General features: G+C 41.6%; 2 protein-coding genes across 4 annotated transcripts; both read left to right on the top strand.

The window, feature by feature from the left end:
- Nucleotides 1–15: 15 nt before the first annotated feature.
- asb15b (ankyrin repeat and SOCS box containing 15b) lies at nt 16–6678 on the top strand. Of its 2 annotated transcripts, XM_005451712.3 has the most exons (14): nt 22–91; nt 374–482; nt 1124–1176; nt 1331–1462; nt 1592–1756; nt 1846–1952; nt 2071–2209; nt 2293–2464; nt 2804–2964; nt 3399–3543; nt 4406–4561; nt 4664–4766; nt 4851–5004; nt 5134–6678. In XM_005451712.3, the coding sequence occupies exons 2-14, from the start codon at nt 376–378 to the stop codon at nt 5301–5303; spliced, it is 1764 nt and encodes a 587-aa protein (XP_005451769.1). In that variant the 5' UTR covers nt 22–91; nt 374–375; the 3' UTR covers nt 5304–6678. The 2 variants fall into 2 exon arrangements, with proteins under 2 accessions (XP_019201933.1, XP_005451769.1); XM_019346388.2 differs by lacking the exon at nt 1124–1176 and having other exon boundaries at nt 16–91.
- Nucleotides 6679–8582: 1904 nt separating this feature from the next.
- Nucleotides 8583–15829, top strand: lmod2b (leiomodin 2 (cardiac) b). 2 transcript variants are annotated; one of them, XM_019347331.2, is made up of 6 exons: nt 8583–9215; nt 9712–10185; nt 11215–11475; nt 11563–11778; nt 12024–12479; nt 14787–15829. In XM_019347331.2, exons 1-6 carry the CDS (start codon nt 8940–8942, stop codon nt 14811–14813), a joined length of 1710 nt encoding a protein of 569 aa, XP_019202876.1. In that variant the 5' UTR covers nt 8583–8939; the 3' UTR covers nt 14814–15829. The 2 variants fall into 2 exon arrangements, with proteins under 2 accessions (XP_019202876.1, XP_019202877.1); XM_019347332.2 differs by having other exon boundaries at nt 8585–9215; nt 12027–12479.
- The last annotated feature ends 2727 nt before the right edge of the window (nt 15830–18556 follow it).

Raw genomic sequence — 18556 nt, 5'->3', positions numbered from 1 at the left:
AATATAACCCAAACAGCTTAACACACTGCAAAACAAAAACACAACCAGGCTGTGAGCTGGAGACCTCAAGGGGACTTATTCAGATCAACCGGTGAGACCGACTGATATGACTAACATGAAATGCAAGTTAAGTTTGTTGTGTAATTTCCAATAGGACTGCTTTACATTAGCATGCTTATGTCCTGCATGAACAGTGGTGATACTGTGCCAGAAACCCCTCACTAATAAACAAGTCGCATGCTGTGCAGAAAGCACGATCTACAGACTGATAAGGTTTCAACATTGTATAATTCACCTTCATACTGTATGCAAAACTCCTATTTATGAAAAGAATTCAAATGCCCCCTTCCCTTGCTTTTGTTTCTACATATAGAAATGGATGACTTTGAACAGGAGGCCATAAATGAAGACTTGATTGAGTTTGCCATTCGAGAGAGCGTTCAAGATGCCTACAAGCTGCCATGCTCAGTGCAAACAGATAGGTATGGAAAACCAAGAAGGGTCTTTAATGTTTATTATTAATGAAAAATGACAGTTAGGTCAATAAGTATTTGGACAATCATACAGATTTTGTAATTTTGCCTGCATACAACGTCATAGTGGTTTTAAATGAAACAATCCAGATGTAATTGAAATGCAGACTTTCAGCTGGAGTAGCCAGTATGCTTCGGATCAATATCCGTTTCCATTGTGAAGCATCATCCAGTCACTTTTGCAGCATTTGGCTGAATCTGAGCAGAGAATACAGCCTTATGCACATAATTCATCCTGCATCTAACCAAGTCAGAACACTGTTGAGGAGGTAGGCGTACCATTGTCAAAGTCTACAATCAGCAGAATGTAAATACAGAAGGTTTACAACAAGGTGCAAACCACTGGTTACACTCAAGAACAGGAAGGCCAAATTAAAGTTTGCCAGAAAACATCGAAAAGAGTCTGCACAATGGTGGAAAAAACTAAGATTATATGAACTTTTACTATACTTAACCTGTACTTATGGACCTAACTGTATTGTTAGGAGTTGTTTATGTTCCAAATTAACAAAATTTTAAGGCAATCAGCCTCAAAAGTATAATGAAGCTCTATCATAGTGTTTCCAGAATAAACGCTTTCATTTTCATAGGAAAAACACAAATAGTGTGGAGTTTATGAAGATTATGGCAGCCATTCAAAAAGGTAACGTTCCCTTTAATCATGTTTGCCTTTTGCATGCGGCGTTAAGCAAAGATGTACAAGGCGGGCGCGCCTACATTTAAACTCACTGTTGGTCATAAATATTACAAATGTTTCCCTGTGTGTCTCCTTGTGGCTCTTGTTTGTATCTCGGCAGGTGATGTGGATGCGCTGCAGGAGCTGTCAGGTTGTGCTTCTGCCTTCAGAGAGAGTGACAGTAGGGGCTGGCTGCCTCTGCACGCAGCAGCTGTGCAGCTGCAGCCAGATGTCCTCCACACGGTGCTGCAGGGTGAGAGTGAAAACCAGTGTGATATCAGGTTGATCAAACTATTTAGTGGAATGTAAGCTACAATCACTGGAGCAGTGGGCTGAGTAAATTTCCACCTTTAACGCAGTCTTGATGGTGTTCTTGTTGCAGTGTTGGAATCCACCGACCTGACCCTGGAAGAGCAGACGGAGGACGGTGATACGGCTCTGACTCTGGCAGCTGAGGCCGGTCAGGTGGAAAACATCAAGCTGCTTCTGAAGCATGGAGCTTCACCACACAACACCAACAGCAGGAATGAATCACCTCTGCTAATCGGTAGCACAACACACTCAGACAGCTGACCCAACACCTTCATTATTATGCTTTTTTTTAATGGAATCATTTTTTGTTTTCCATTTTTGCAGCAGTGAGACAACGCTCATACGAGATGGTTCTATCCCTCATCATGGGCGGGGCCTTTGTAGAGCAGGTGTGTCTCACCAAGTGGAGGGCCATTCATGAGGCAGCAAAGGTGAATGGAGCTGAATCTAAACTCAAAGTTCGGGTTTAAGCACAAAATTTTCTTTTCCTCTAGTTTTTAGTACCTTTCTTTCCTTCTGTGTTCACGTGGGTCCTATCCCTCTCCCCAGGAGGGTTGTGCAGCTATTTTGATGCTGTTACTCCGACATGGAGCCAAAATAACAAGCAGAGACGGTCACGGCGTGACACCGCTGGGGATCGCAGCTGAACATGGCAACACTGAAGTTTTAGACATACTCATACACCACGGTAAAACAGTATATGTTGTACCATGCCTCCTAAAAACCTCCTGACGTGTCAGACATTGCTGTATTTTCTCTGAACTCCACTAGGTGGTGATGTGAATGCCCAGGCAAGCAATGGAGACACAGTCCTGTATGATGCAACCGGATCTGGAAACCTGGACTGTGTCAAGCTGCTTTTGGAGCACGGAGCCAACCCAAATGTTGCCAGCTACGCCTGCCAGCTGCCCATCCACAGAGCTGCGTATGAAGGATACATACTGTGAGTTCATGCAACTTTAAGCTCGCTCTCAAGCCCAATAACATCTGAATTCTGACTAATAATCCCAAAATAAATAACTTGCCCAAAACACTTTCCTCTAATTTTGCAGCCAATTTGAATGTAAAGCATCCGTCACTGCAGCCGCAGTGCTTTCTCTGTACACATCTCCACAAAGAGCCCTCTGTTTATCACTGTTTTTCACTTCTGTCACTGAATAACAGTAGAGCTCACACCACGATCTAATGAACATTTTTGTCTCTGTTCTGTTTTGTGTTTTGCCCCGCTCTCTTCCTGTTTATCTCCCACCCACCCGATCTCTCTCTCCCTCTTTCTCTTCAGAATCCTGAGGACTCTCATCCCTATCACCACAAAGAGAGCTATTCGCCTCTCAGGCCAGAGCCCTGTCCACTCTGCTGCAGACGGGGGGCAGGTTCAGTGTCTAGAGCTGCTTATCCAGAAGGGTTATGATGTCAACGCCCTGCTACATGCACACATCTCTGGTACGACTCAGCTGGATGCGCACGTGCGCACAACATCAACTCAGGCCATTTAGGTATCATAATGAGTTTCTAAATTATGCAGGACTAAAGCGGTACACACAAATACACACATTTGGTAAATGCAAAGGTGCACGCACATGCAAAAAACAAGTGCAGATGAAAGCATCTCTTCAGTGACTGTGAAGGGTGCTTCAACCCCCATCGCTGATAAAGTTGTGGTTCATATTTGCGACATTACACTGCAAAAAATGCAAATCAGTGTGAAGTTTATCCATCTGAACACAGGACTAAACATCTATACACTGGACTATATATGTAGAGCAATATGCAAAGTCAATGCTTGGTGATGTTGGGATTTTCTGAAGTGAGGAAGTTTCCAGTCCTCTTAAAAAACTCGTTTATATTTGTAAGCACAAGTACTGTAAATGCTGCAGAGAACTACGGGGACCTCAGGAAGACTCCTCTCTACTTCGCTGTGTCCAACGGTGATGTGACCTGTTCGGAGAGGTTGCTGGCGGCTGGCGCGAGAACTGACCTGGATCCACTGCGATGCATTCTGGTCGCTATACGTGCTGAGAGGTAAACAGAGTATGTATATACAGTGCTGTAAAAAAGTATTTACCCCCTCCTGATTTCTTTGTCACACTTGCATGTTTCCTATCATCACACATTTTAAAATTAGACAAAGGTAACCCGAGTAAATACAAAGTACAGTTTTTTAACAATGATTTAATTTATTATGGGAAAAAGCTGGTCCAACCAATCTGGCCCAATGTGAAAAAGTAATTACACCTGCTTTGTAAATTATAATTTAACTGTAATTGACTATATTTTTATAGAAAGCTGAATTTAGTCACTATTCACTATTCAAACCCAGGCCCGATTATTACCAGACCTACTGAATGAGGAATTTGTGTGAAAAAGTGAAGGAGGCTAAAAGATCTCAAAAATCAACTAATCGTTTTAAAATTTAAAGAAACTTAAAAACAGATTAGAAACAAAGTCACTGATATATATCAGTCTGAAAATGCTTACAAAGCCTTTGTAAAGCCAATAGAGAAAACTTGGAACAACGGTGAACATTTCCTGGAGTGCTTGGCCTACCAAAATTACTCCAATGATCATGTCATATTTACCAAAATGTGGCCTAGTCAAAGCCAACCACTCATTAGATTTAGAGGACAATTACTGTGTCAAATATTTAGTGTTTACACAGGTTACCTTTGTCTAACATCTGAAACGTGCTCACAGGCAGTGTGACAAATATGCAAAACAGTAAGAAATCAGGAAGTATGATTAGGCAAATATTTTTTTTAACATCACTATAAATGTAATTTGACTATACAGTACATGTAATTTCTGACTATTATCATTTCTGGTAATGGCAGCGCTGTGTTACAGCAGAGGCATTAAAATCTTCCTTCTTTCTTTCTGTAACCAGGTACGACTTGGTGGAGCTGTTGCTGTCCCATGGAGCAGAGGTTAACTGTTATTTCAGAGTGATCAGCAACACGGTGTTCCCCACAGCACTGCAGTACTGCTTCAGAGACCACGTCATGCTGCGAATGCTGCTCAACAGTGGATATCACGCTTACAAGCACGTATACCTGCTGTGAAATTAGTCGATATTTGATTTATTTACAGAGGATATGTAGTTCCGATTCATCAGTTTCATTATCGGATTTCTGCAACCATACAGGTGTTTCCAGTGCGGTCATGGTGACGGTGAAGAATTGGATAGTACCTGGACTGAGCTGCATAACCAAGCCTATCAGATTTACAGTCAACCTAAAGTCATCTCAGTAAGAGAAACTACAGGCAGACACACAGACCATCTGTTAGCTAACCTCTACAATATGTCACTTCCCTTTTCTTTTCTTTTTCAGTTCTGTGAGTTTGTGTCAGTATCATGCCTCGCTCACGTTGTAGGCAAAGTGGTAAGGATGCTACTGGACTACGTCAGCCATGTCAGCATTTGTTTTAAGCTCAGACAAATCCTGCAGAGGAGGCCGGAGTGGGATGAGATTTCTGACATACTGGGTAAAACTGCAGAGACAAGTCTGTACATAAGAAGAACATGCAAAACATGCACTCTAGAGCAGAGAAAAACATGACATTTTGAAAAGTGATTTAAATAGCTGGAGGTTATGTGTGTATCTGTGTCCATAGGGAAGCCACGGTCTCTGCAGCACTTGTGTCGACTGGTAATCAGAAGCCACATGAGCCTCAGGACCTTGAATGACCCTGAAACTATGGCTGCTGGTCCCTTCCCCCCAAGGCTGATGAACTACCTGACCTACAGAGAGTATGACCTGTATGGTGACCTGTTATCTGTGTGAAACATGTTTTAGTTATACATATGACTAAAGTGTGAGAACAGCCAAAGTACTCATTTAATGCAATACCTTATATCAGTTGTTTTTTTACAGACTGAATTAAAAACCAAAAAATGAATGTCTAGTTTATGAAATAGATGTCCCTCACACAAGTGTTTCAGTTCATGCACGAGGAGAAGCTGAGTAAGTGTGACCTGGTCAGAAAGCTTTGCAGGGTGAGCGTGTTAACCCTTGGATGCACGAGTGGCTGGACCCAACATTCTTCCATAAGTGGGTCAAAAATGGCCTGTGTTAAAATCAAGGGTGTTTTTATGCCGCTTTTGTTATTGTGATTGAGAATAATCATTTGTGTTATATTTTATACTATATTTTAGTTCACACAAGAATGATTTGATGTTTGAAATATTTTTTTCACAGTTTGAAAATGAAAAAAACAAAAACAAACCAGCAACAGAACAATGTCAACATCCATTTTGTGTGTGTGTGTGTGTGTGTGTGTGTGTGTGTACGAGAGATACTTCCTCTCTTTTTGTTTTCTTTGTCCTCCTGTCTGTATGAAGTTTTGACCTATTTCTGGCTGTAATCCCTTCACACAGGTACATTGTTTTTCCCGCACCGACTGCTGACTTTATGATCTTCGTTACTTGGATCTGAAATCTTGTTGTCTTTGATTGGCTTTTTTTCCTGGGGCCCAGTTGTGGCTTTTGTCACTGTGATTGGGCTTTGCCGTTGGGAGCAACCTTCCAGCCGGCTTCTCATATGTGATGCAGCAAGCTCCTTTGAGAGCTCGGTGAGGAGGGCCCGTCATGCAATGGCGATACCAGATACCAATGTGAAGCTGTACCACAGCACCATGGGCCACCTCTGTGTTTTACACTGGGATGTGTAGGCGCCGGCCAACCATAGAATGTGATTAATTGTGGGTTTTTTTTTTAATCCTTTCTGGTATTTTCCTCCATGCCATACCACTGAATGCAAACTCTGTGCTGTAAACCTCTTCAGAAGACACTGCACAGGAGGCAACATTATCTGTGGTGATGTTGCGTCTTGTCTTTTTGAACCTACTGCAAAACTGCTGGACCGTGGTTTCCCCCAGATTCTGAACTTCTTCCCCTGACTGTCTCCCAATATAAACCAGTCCAGTTCTTGCATAGGGGGTGCGTGCATCACAGACTGAGAAGAACTTTTGGCTATGACAAGCTTGTTTGGCATCTACTGTAGAAATTTGAACCTCCCCCTGAACAGCACAAGCTGTTTGTCTACAGTGACACAATCACTCTAAATGGTAAATGTGTGCTGCCTGCTAGTTCTTGCTGTTTAAAATAATCTTCTTAATGTGTTACACTCTTTGTGGTCAATAAACTATATTTTCCTGACAGTCGCAGTTGACAGTAATCAAAGGTTCCCATGAAATTCCATAGGAAATGATTACGGGTAATTTTTGGCCCAATTACGGAAGCTTGGGGTAGGTTGTGCATTTTCCATTGTTATACCTCTCTGACCTGTCTTCCCCATGTGATGTTTTGTGTAATGTATGTATGGTCGGAGGGTACGATGGCGCCGCCATTGCGTGCAATAGGTCGGCAGCCTTATGAAATTTCCCCTTGTGGGACTAATAAAGGTATATCAATCAATCAACACAAAAACTAAAACTTTGTAAAATGTATAAAAGGTAAGTTTATACAACTTTTTTAGTGTCTTGACAATCTGGTGTCTTAAAATGTAAACATAAAAGTCATAATATTAGTGAAATATAACATTATTGTTATTTTGTAATAAACTGACATTTACAAAGTTGTGTAACCTCTGTGTCTTTATGATCTGATGACATCCAATTACCAAAGAATTAATTTATTGTTTTCTATTTGAGTTAATAGTGAGGAGTCTGTGCACAACCAAAAGAAAAGAAATAAAAAGAAGGGAGTCTTTTTCTTCTTCTTAGTTTTATTCGTTGTTTGGTTTTGAATTCTCAGTTATTCCTAGTGTTATGAGTTTTCAGTCCTAGTTATATTTAAGTCCCATTTGTATTTGTTCCTCAAGTGTTATCTGTCTCATCATCCACTGTCATTTCCCCTACTTTTAGTTATTCATGTGTCTGCATTTCCTTTCCTAGCACCACTCTCACTTCCTGTTTTATTTTTATAGTCTTTTGTCTCTTGTATTCTCTTTTACTTCCTCCCCTGCCTTTTAGCATTGATTGTATTCACTTGCTTGTTTGCCTTTCTTCCCTTCTTACCTGGTGTCTGTGTAAGTTTGCCTTTGTTGTATTTTACTGTTTCCCTGCCTGCCTCTTCCATTGGGCGTTTCAGTTTCGGTATCACCCAATGTTTCAAGCCTAAACTTAAATAAAAGTGTTTTCGAGATAGAGGGTGGGCATTATTACTCTTGAAATTGGGATTTAGTCCACAGAGGGTCTTTTTTATTAACCATCTAGGTCTGGCGTCCACATATGTGGACATCACATTTTGGGTGATAGGGCCTGATATCCACTTACGAGGACATTATACTGTCACTGTTCTATCAAAATTTAAAACGAATGTCCTCATATGTGGATATCAGGCCCTTGTAGAGCAAAATCAGGTAAAAAGATATTTCTTTGTTTTTACATTCATCAGATCCCAATCAGCCCAAATAGCAAAGAGAAATTAATTATATACACCCATCAATCTTCTCCCATTTATCCAGGACCATGCCACTCTGAAACAGCTCACCAAGAAGGCACCCACTAGTCATTCTAGTCAACTGTCCAAAGCACTTCAACTGGCTCCTATTGATGTCTAAGAACATCATCTTCCACATGGCGAGGGTCCTCCCCATGTCCCTAAGGGAGAGCCCAGTCACCTTTTGAAGGAATCTCAGTGGCCACTACCCAAAACTTGTGGCTAATAAAATATATGTAACATTTTAGGTCCCATTTCTTTGGTGGGTAATCCAACTAAAGTTGGCAGAATTCACTATAAATTAGGCTTTTGTCCCTCAATCAATATGTTTAACTACTATTTTATGCGTTTATAAAATCATCAAGACTGGCATAAAAGAGAAAGAGAACTTTTTGTTGAAGGATATGTAGCGGCCAAGCCTGTGCCATTTTTTCAACTATATGTCATGTGCCTTACTTCTTGTGCTGACTATATGTTGAGCCCAGTTGGCTATGAACAAAGGTGACAGACTACTACATTGACAGGACACATGGTCTCTGAGCTCACAGGCTTTTTGTGTCTCTGCCTCTCAGAGCAGCGCCTCCCAAAAAAAGATGCTGCATCATGGTGCCTACACTTTAGTACGTTCCCCTCTGATCCCTCTCTTAAGGCCTGAACAGCAGCTGTGGAGATTAGAGAGGAGAGGCCACGGACACACACGGAGGGTCTCCGTCACATAAACTCGGTTGGCCAGGACAGATCTGGTTCAGACTGGACTGGGCTTCAGTGGCAGAAGACTGGATCCAGAATGTGCAGACAGCTTTTTTCTTTGCCATTAAAGACCTGAATTAAATTTCTACTACTTTCATAGTGGACTGTATCTTTTGTTGGAATTTCCAATCCCAAGCATCTTCATTTTGGGGTCTACACCAGATCATAAGCAAATCAAGAACCGGTCTGTCTGCATTTCTGTCATTTCTGTGCTTATCACACTTTGGCCATGAGCTGTTTTGGGTATCGTCGAGAGCTGAGTAAGTATGAAGACCTTGATGAAGATGAGCTTTTGGCTTCTCTCAGCGCCGAGGAGCTGGCTGAGTTGGAAAAGGAGCTGTCAGACATCGATCCTGATGCCAATGTGCCCATAGGACTCAGACAGCGAGACCAGACAGATAAGACCCCGACAGGCACCTTCAGCAGAGAGGCCCTCATGAAGTACTGGGAGAACGAGACACGTAGACTGCTGGAGGATGAGTTAGGTGGAGCAAGCCCAAAACTGGTTAGTGTTAACATTTATTTTATTTTTATGTTTTTGTGCTGGTGTTCTATTAGTTTTGCCAAAGAACAGTGTAACTTAAAGCAACATTATTACAAATTCTTCTAGTAAGACGCTGTCCACATCACATTATCCTGCTAGCATTACAAGCTTTTATTAACTGCATTAGTCTAAATAGATTGGAAAGAAAAGCGTCTGGACTTCTTTAAGTTGCTTGAAGACGTTTCACCTCTCATCCGAGAAGCTTCTTCAGTTCTAAGGTCAAATGGTGGAGAGTCCCAGATTTAAGTCCTAGGGGAGTGTCCCCCAAGAGGGTCATGAACCCCCTGTTGATCCTCTACCTAGATCTGACCTTAGAACTGAAGAAGTTTCTCGGATGAGAGGTGAAACGTCTTCAAGCAACTTAAAGAATCCAGAAGCTTTTCTTTCTAAGCTCTTTAGACTACAATGGCCTGGATGACTCAGAACCTTCACAGACATTAACTGTATTAAAATACAGGATGAAGAACAGGAGGAGGACTGTGTGACAGCAGAAACCAGTGAAGGAGAAGAGGACAAAGATGATGAAAATGAGAAGGAGCAAAAAAAGAATGAAAAACAAAGTGAGGAAGAAGAGGAAGCCGAGAACAGTGATGAAGAAGAGGAAGAAGAGACGGAGAGTGAAGAAGAACCTGTAACTGAAGAGGAGGAAGAAGACGAGGAGGAGGAAGAAGAACAAAATAATAAATCAAAACCTGAACCGTCAAAAAATTCAGGGCAGGTGACGTCATGGGCCGAGAACCTAACCCTACTCAAGCCCCAGAGGGTGGAGCCTATTAGGCGGACTCCTCCTCCTCCTCCTCCTCCTCCACCACCTGCTGACCCGAACACCACTGGAAACCCAACTGTCGTCGATGACGCTCTGCAGCGAGTGCTTAGAAATGACTCTGAACTCACTGAGGTTAATCTCAATAATATAGATGACATCTCACAGGTACAAATAAAATTCTTTCATAACAAACTAATTTCACAAAATATCTTCACCAACATGTCACAGGAAATGTAGATAACTATGGTTATAATAACATAAATAACAATTAGCTGCTGACTAAGAATTGCACGAATCACCACATTACGTTCATTTAGGTTTTGATCATTCTGTGTGTTGCTTCACTTGTGTTATCATAAGGCAATCAAACAAAACAGGTTTGCAATCAGCTATATCATGAGTTAAACAAATTTGTGACTTTGTGAAATTTAAATCTATAAGCCTTGTTTCCAAATCCAGCAATTTTGCTTAACTTTAAGCTAAATTTATAACCAGGCAGATGAAGATGCAGGAAGTTCTTTACAGGAAGCTTTGCAGGCCTTTTTTAGCATAAAGGAAAGCACTGAGCAAAATGCTAATCAGCTGTCTTCTTATAATGACTACATTTTTTAGTAGCTTTTTAAACTTTATCCACATTAGCATCCTAGAAACGAAGTCATGAGATGATCACGTTAGTTCCCAAATTATTTCTCATTGACTAATATTAGATGCTGGCAGCTGTCACCCTGGCTGAGGCTGGCAAATCCAAACCACCCATGAGATTCAGGGGTCGGCAATCGATTTTCCTAAGGAACCACATGAAAATCTGAATGTGTTGGAAGGCTTGGAGTGGTGTGGCTTTCCAAAACAGTCCCAGTTTCTCATGTGCTCTTAAATCTGTGTTTGATGCTAAAGCCATTCCGGTGGGTTGCACAATAGAAGCAGGAAAGTTACTCATACAAGTTGCGGCTAATTTTAGTATTGTTGTAACAGCAGCATGGGACCAAGGCTTTGTGTCAGTGTGGTAAACACTGGCCTTTCTGAAGTGTCAGATGACTTCAGGAATGTCCTGGCTTCTATGTGGTGGTGGCAGTGCTGAAGGGAACAGAATCATATTTTCTTTCACTTTTTATAACGCTCTGTGCTTCAAGGTTCTTTTATACTGAGAGGTGCAATATGTCTGAAGAATTTAAATACTGATAATTTACTTCTCAGGAAACTCTCATCCGATTTGCTGAAGCATTGAGGTCAAACACACACGTGAGAACCTTCAGCCTCGCAAACACCCGAGCTGACGACCCCGTGGCTCTGGCCATTGCTAAGATGCTAAAGGAGAACTCCTCCATCATCAGCCTGAATATAGAGTCCAACTATGTGTCTGGAAAAGGCGTGATGGCTCTGGTTCAAGCACTACCAGGAAACAACACCTTGACGGAGCTCAGGTTTCATAACCAGAGGCACATGTGTGGAGGACAGGTTGGATTTCTTTCTTCTCATTCCTATTCTGTGTCTGTGCTGTGCTAATGACATCATGACATCATCACGTGCAAACACGTCTTGCAGGTGGAAATGGAGATGGTGAAAATTCTGAGGGAAAACTACACCTTGATCAAACTGGGTTACCAGTTCAACCTACCTGGGCCAAGAATGAGCATGACAGGGATCCTCACCAGGAACCAAGACCGCCAGAGGCAGAAACGGCTACAGGAGCAGAGGCAGCAGCAGCAGAACCAGCAGGGGGCACAAGAAGGAGCTGTTAACCCCAGAACCACTGCGCTGGTTTGTGGCTTTACTTTGTCTAGCTGGACAGCATTGCGCACCCCACTTATACTAAAATTCATACTAACATTACTATTTCAAAGTTCTTATCTTTGTGAAAAGGAGTAAGATCTTCATCATAAATTGTTAACTCCAGAGCTGACGATCACTCCAAGGTTATCGTTGACACTAAACTACAGAAGGAAAACTGTTATATTACTTTTTCTGCTTATCCGTTTATTTGTCTATGCGCCTTTCTCTGCCAGCAGAGAGGAACACCAAGTTCATCACCTTACAGCTCACCCAGGGCCTCTCCCTGGTCCTCACCCAAACTGCCCCGAAACGACCTGGCTAAAAAACAGACACCCCCTGCGCCACCTCCTCCCCCACCTCCACCCCCACCTCCTCCGCCACCTCCTCCTCCACCTCCTCTCCCGCAGCAGGAGAAGAAGAAGCCCACGAGGATGATTGCAGAGGTCATCAAGGCGCATGAAGCGGGCAAGAAAAAGACGGTGAAAACAAAAGGGAAGAAGGGGAAGAAGGGGAAGGTGTCGGGTAATGATGAGACAAACAGCATCCTTAAGGAGCTCAAAAATGCCCTTAGGCCTGTGTCGGTAGAGAGGAGAGGGGAGGAGGGCAGCAGGCCATCAACGCCAATGAGGTCAGCCCATGATCAGCTGATGGAGTCCATCCGCAGTAGCAGCATACGCAATCTGAAACGGGTAAGTGGTGTTAAATTGATGTGTTTTCCAGCCCCAAATTTGCTTCTAATTACTAATATTCACATTAAAAGTTGTATCAGACTGAAACTTGACTATTTAGAAGAGCACTCAGCCAAAAGTTGTGTGAGGTTAGAGTGCTTCGAGCTTCAGTGTGAGAAAAGTTCAAAATTCAACACTCAAGCAGAAACACAAGCAGACGAGCAGAGCTCTTGAAGCAAAATTGCAGAGTCTCTCGAAAGCAAACTGAACAAGCGGGGAGTTTAATTTAGATGTGTATGACACAGAGTCAGCGGTGTCTGAGTCATCTCTGTGGCTGACATGCTATGTTCTGTCTGTAGAGGGTAGGCAGGCAAAAGGCTACTTGCTGCCATCCAGCACTTTGGCGTGATCACAACGCTTTTACAGCCAGTAAATAATAATGACGGCCAAACAAGTCAAGTATTTTTATCTTGAAGAGGCAGATTAACTGATATGGAGGAAAATATAATAGGACAAACAAGAGGGAACTGCAAATGAACCCATCTGGACTTTGTTTTTCTGTTATTATTCTGAGAGCTAAACTATTTTTACCTCCGAGAAAAGAGATGCTTTTGAAGCTTTATTACAGCTCTTCACATTGTTAGAGTGGAAAATTAGCTCTGCCCTCAGATAGCAGGGTCTCCAAGTGTAGCTGTGAAATTCCAGCCACTTGATGCAGGTATTTATAGAAACTGTTGACTGAAACTTAGATAAAGACAGACACAACACCTTACCAGAACACAACATGGACCAGCAACACACATTTAACACATCTACTGACACCAGCGAGGACATTACGCACATCACTGATGCAATGCTCCAGTTTGTGTTAGTCAGAAATCATAATGACACAATGACAATGCTGTATCCTGCTATTACAACTAGGAAAAGAGTTCATCAGTGGTAGCCAATGCGTCTGGGTGATGAATCTAAGGCTACGTTCACACTGCAGGTCTTAATACTCAATTCCGATTTTTTGATCAAATCCTATTTTTTTTGTCTGCTTGTTCACACTACAAATAAAATGCGACAGCAAACGCGCTCTAGTGTGAACGATCAAAGCGGCCCGCATGCGCAAAAGAAGACGTCACACACAACTCGCTCTGTTTAGACCCAGAGCAAACTATTGTTTGACTGATGGCCATTAATATAAAGACTTCGGACTTTACGTTTCCCAATTTTTGCTTTAAGTTATTTTGTTATTTACATAATAATGTAGATAACCTAATAATTATCCTTATTGCTGTTTTAGAGAGGAGCGGTGCTTCAAAGGATAGTTGCAGATTTCTGTCAGAATCTGCAGATTATACAGTACAAATAAAATGTTCACGTTGTGTTCCCAACAGTTTCACTGACATCTATGCTGGATGGCCAGGAAGCGTTCGCGATGTCTTCTCGGGCGCTTCTCCGGCGCTGATAATTGGCGTCTGTCCTGTGTCAGTGACGTAAAAGACGGATTTAATGCGACATGACCGTTCAAACAGCAGTCGCTTTCTAAAACATCGGATATGTATCGGATTCAGTACCACATACGAAAGTGACCCAGATCGGATTTGAAAATATCGGATTTGTGTCGTTCACACTGTCATACCATGATCGGATATGGGTCGCATAGGGTCAAAAAAAATCGGATTTGATGCGCTTTCGCCTGCAGTGTGAACGTAGCCTAATAGATGTAGCTAGCTAGCTAGCTTAGCATTAGACTGGGGAAGGGAGAAAACATTAATGTACAATACCAAAAATTTCATAAAAATGTGAACCGATAAAATTACTTAGACGTTTGTCGTCATGAGTTGACCACTAGATTGCTTTAGATGCTAGCAGGTTGCCGCCGTAGCCTATAGTGTGCGTGAAAGACAGCAATTTGTCTGCAAACACTTGCTAACTACTTACCGGGTGGTGGCAAACCTTGAAAAAGTGCAGCGCAAACTGGAAACAGAGAACGTTCGCCTTCAAAGTAAAAGTTGTGCATCTGACAGATTATAAAAGGTGGTTTACAGTTTGCGAGGGACTCCTCACAGTTTCACTACTGCTTGTGGAGTAGTTGGCAAGTGTTTGCAGACAAGGTGGCATCTGCCATGGAAAACAGGCAATCTGCTAGTGACCAAAACAACTGCAAGCAAGTTTTTGCCAAATGGTTGGGGAATACACATTTTTGCCCAGGCATCCAACCGCCGTGCTTTCTTGCTTGATTTGGGTCAAACAAAATGTCAGACAAATCAAAGTCGCGTGGTGAGCAGTAATGTGTATTAATACCTCTTAGCTTGATTATATCATTGTATTTTCCAGGTGGAAGTCCCTCGTCATCTACGATAAAAGTGTCATAAAAGACATAATCTTGTTATCACTTTGATGGAGAATTTGGATACGATGACGATGGACTGACCGACGGTGGTGAAAGATGACAGGTGAAAACTTGGGTTTTCTAAGGAGGCCGACGTGAATTCTTACTCATAAAAAATACACTGGAAATTTGCACTGCAATGACAGCTTTACATTTTAAAAATGTTGAATTTGTTTTTTTTAAGTATTCACAATAGGAATTAGGTACATGGCATTTGTATTTTAATTTGTGGAAGGAGTGAACTAATTTGTTTACTGACAAGTTTTCTAAATCGCTGTTTTCTTAACTGTAAATATGATTTGTTGTGGTTGAACTGATTTAATTTCTAAATATAGCCACCTGCTGTTTACAATACCACTTGTGGAAGGATGCAGACTCTTTTCTGACTCTTTGGTTTCTGGATGAGCTCCATTTGAAAGAAAGGGGTCAGGCTGTTAAAGGGAAGAATGCAGTCAGTCCCAGAGAGCCACTGTTTTTGTGTTTATCAGTGAGTCAGTTTACTGGTCAAGCGCCACTGATGCATATTCCCACTTCAACACCCACTCAAGATAACACGCATTAAAGCAAGGCTTTTGCGCTCTTTGAACAATTATCAGTGCATGACAAGCGAAGAAACTACGCAAACAAGCGTGATTAAAAATTTTATAATATCAAATAAAAACCGATGACCCCCATATTTGTTCAGCCCAGTGAATGCCAGTGAATGGCACAGCCTATGACCAGTAGCCTAGCTTGGGACGACTAACGACAACTAATGTTTGCTAATGTTAGCCACCTTTAAATATCTTTTTGTAAGTACCAGCTGTGTTTTTAGCAGTGTGTGCTGAAATGTATTTTTTGGATGTGTGTTACTTTCTAACAGTTGGTGTTTCTTTTAAGCTACACCGAGTTTCTCCAGAGGTTTTGCTTTTTTGATAGGCTGCCATTGTAAACAAGAACGTGCTCTTCATGACTTGCCTGGTTAAATAAAGGTTCAGTTGACTCACTACACCATTTTGTGGTACAAAGTGGTATTACACAAATGTCCAGCCCTAGTTCAACTTCAGCTGATATCGCTTCAACACAACATGCAGATGTTTGAGGTATAAAGTTATAGAGCAGCTTTAGCTAACTTTGGAAGGTTTTAATCCTCTGAGGTGTAAGTCATCATAACCTTAACCTTACCCAATAAACCCTGTTGAATAGATTTTAAAAAAAATTTTTGAATAAGAAATAGAATAGTTTTGACGCATGTCTGTAATTCAATTCAATTCAATTCAATTTTATTTATATAGTGCCAAATCACAACAACAGTTGCCTCAAGGCACTTTATATTGTAAGGTAGACCCTACAATAATACATACAGAGAAAAAACCCAAAAATCAAATGACCCCCTATGAGCAAGCACTTTGGCGACAGTGGGAAGGAAAAACTCCCTTTTAACAGGAAGAAACCTCCGGCAGAACCAGGCTCAGGGAGGGGCGGGGCCATCTGCTGTGATTGTAAAAAGGATGATTTCTGTTTATCTTGATTTGAAGACTCGGGAGAGCATTTTAATAAAAACAAGAGGTGGCATCATGAAAGTACCAATAAATATTTTTAAATGCAGGAATTTATTGTTATCCTCCGTAAATTTAAAAGGATAATACTAATACAGTGCAAAAGTGGCATAAGTACATTCACCAGTCACTTTGTGAGATATACCTGATGTGTACTAGACTGAGGCAGTGTTCTAGCCTCAGTTCTCAGTGGTATAGATTCAAAAAGCTGCTGGAAACATTCCTCAGAGATTTATAGTCCATATAGATAGCCCATATTAACTGTCAGCATCGCACGGCTGCAGGTACACATCAATGATGCGAATCTCCTCCTCTACCAGACCCCAGAGGTGCTCTATTGGCTTGATATATGGTGACTGTGGGGGCCGTTTTAGTACAGTGAACTCATTGTCATGGTCAAGAAACCAGATTATCTGACTTTTGTGACATGGCAACAGTATCCTGCTGGAAGCAGCCATCACAAGATTGGTAGACTGTGGTCATAAAGGGATGAACAAAAGGCAGAATGGATCCATTCTTTAATGTTGTTTACACCCGAGTCTGACCCTACCATCCGAATGGCGCAGCAGAAATTGAGATTCATGAGAGCAGCCAATGGTTTTCCAATATTCTATTATCAAATTTTATGAGCATCAGTTTGCTGCTTTTAGCTGACAGGAGTGGTACCTCGTGTGTCTTCTGCTGTTATAGCCCATGTACTCCAAGTTTCAGTTTTATGCATGCAGAGATGCTCTTTTGCATTTGGCTATAACAGGTGGTTTTTGAGTTACTGTTGCCTTCCTATGACCTCAAAGCGGTTTGCATATTCTCCTCTGACCTCTAACAAGAAGGCATTCTCATCCAGAGAACTGCCACTCAGTAGGTGTTTTCACCTCTTTTGGGTTACTTATATTACCTCTCTTCCCCATTCTGATCCTCAGTTTGAACAGCAGGTTGTCTCGACCATGTGTACTTGCCTAAATGCAGCTGCTGCCATATGATCGGCTGATTAAATATTTGTCATAACGAGCAGTTGAACAGGTGTAACTAAAATGGCTAGTGGTCAACAAAATGTCTGTTATAGATCAACATCTACCTAATGATTGATGTATTAGTCACCATACTAATTATTCATGAATTATTCATTCAAAATATTTTTTTTTTCTTATTTCAAGTTATTTTGTCATAAATACAAAATTAAATGTGTCTCTATCCTGGAAAACCTGGTATAATTTCCACGTTGGATAAAGTCCTTCCTGTCTTAGTCTGAGAGGACAACCTAAAGTGGTCAAGACCAGAGAACCACAGGATATAAGCACTTAACAAATAGGTATGCCCTGTTAGAACAGTCACACTGACATGATAGTCAGGTGCTAGTGAGATGACAAATCACACAGGGAAAGAAGGCATGACATGTCAAGAAGAAGATCATATAAGGTGGGGGATAAGAGTTGAGAGAGTGAAAGCAAGAGACTGAGAATTGTGATCTATTAGTGTCAGCCATCCTAATCCTGGTCTTGTGTTTGTTTATATGTCTTGGAAGAGTTCCCCAACTCCTAAATCCACAGAGCAGCTGTTCAAAGAATACAGCAGTGTCAGGCCCTGAGAGGCGGCAACGGCCAGAAAACTACAGATTTGTTCAGGACCGACATTCTCCAAAGGACCAGTCACTTGATCATTGGGTTTATTATGCGTCAGAAGGCTTAGGTTTCAACATTCAAGATTCAAATTTGCTGAAAAAATGTTTTTTATTTCACATATAGCCACCGACTCTGAAAACTTCTTCTCATTGGTGGCTGAGGGCACTGGATGGAAGACATAAAATGTATTTCAGTAAGCTCACTACATTGCACAGATTTGCACAAATGAAAGCTGCAGAAGCAATGCAACAATAATCTAGATGAGAAAAGTCTGAATATAGTTAAACTGGGCTCCTATGGAGGGGACTCTGTATACTGGAAACCATTCTATCAGTGGCATCCGATGCACAGCAGCTCAGTATGCACAATACTAGCTAAGTGTCCTGCAGTTTAAAAAAAAAAGAAACAACTTCCTCTACTCAAGCACAGCACTTTGTCATGTCTGTCAAGCTGTAAATAGAGGCATTCTTCCATAAAAATCATCGATAAAAAGCAGAGACTTCCTGCTTGTAAATGCACTCAGGGTGGTCACTACACTATCCCTTATGGAATTCTTGC

This window comes from Oreochromis niloticus, linkage group LG17 (genome assembly GCF_001858045.2).
Source record: "Oreochromis niloticus isolate F11D_XX linkage group LG17, O_niloticus_UMD_NMBU, whole genome shotgun sequence".
Classification (NCBI taxonomy): Eukaryota; Metazoa; Chordata; class Actinopteri; order Cichliformes; family Cichlidae; genus Oreochromis; species Oreochromis niloticus.
This window is presented reverse-complemented; position numbering and strand designations above follow the sequence as displayed.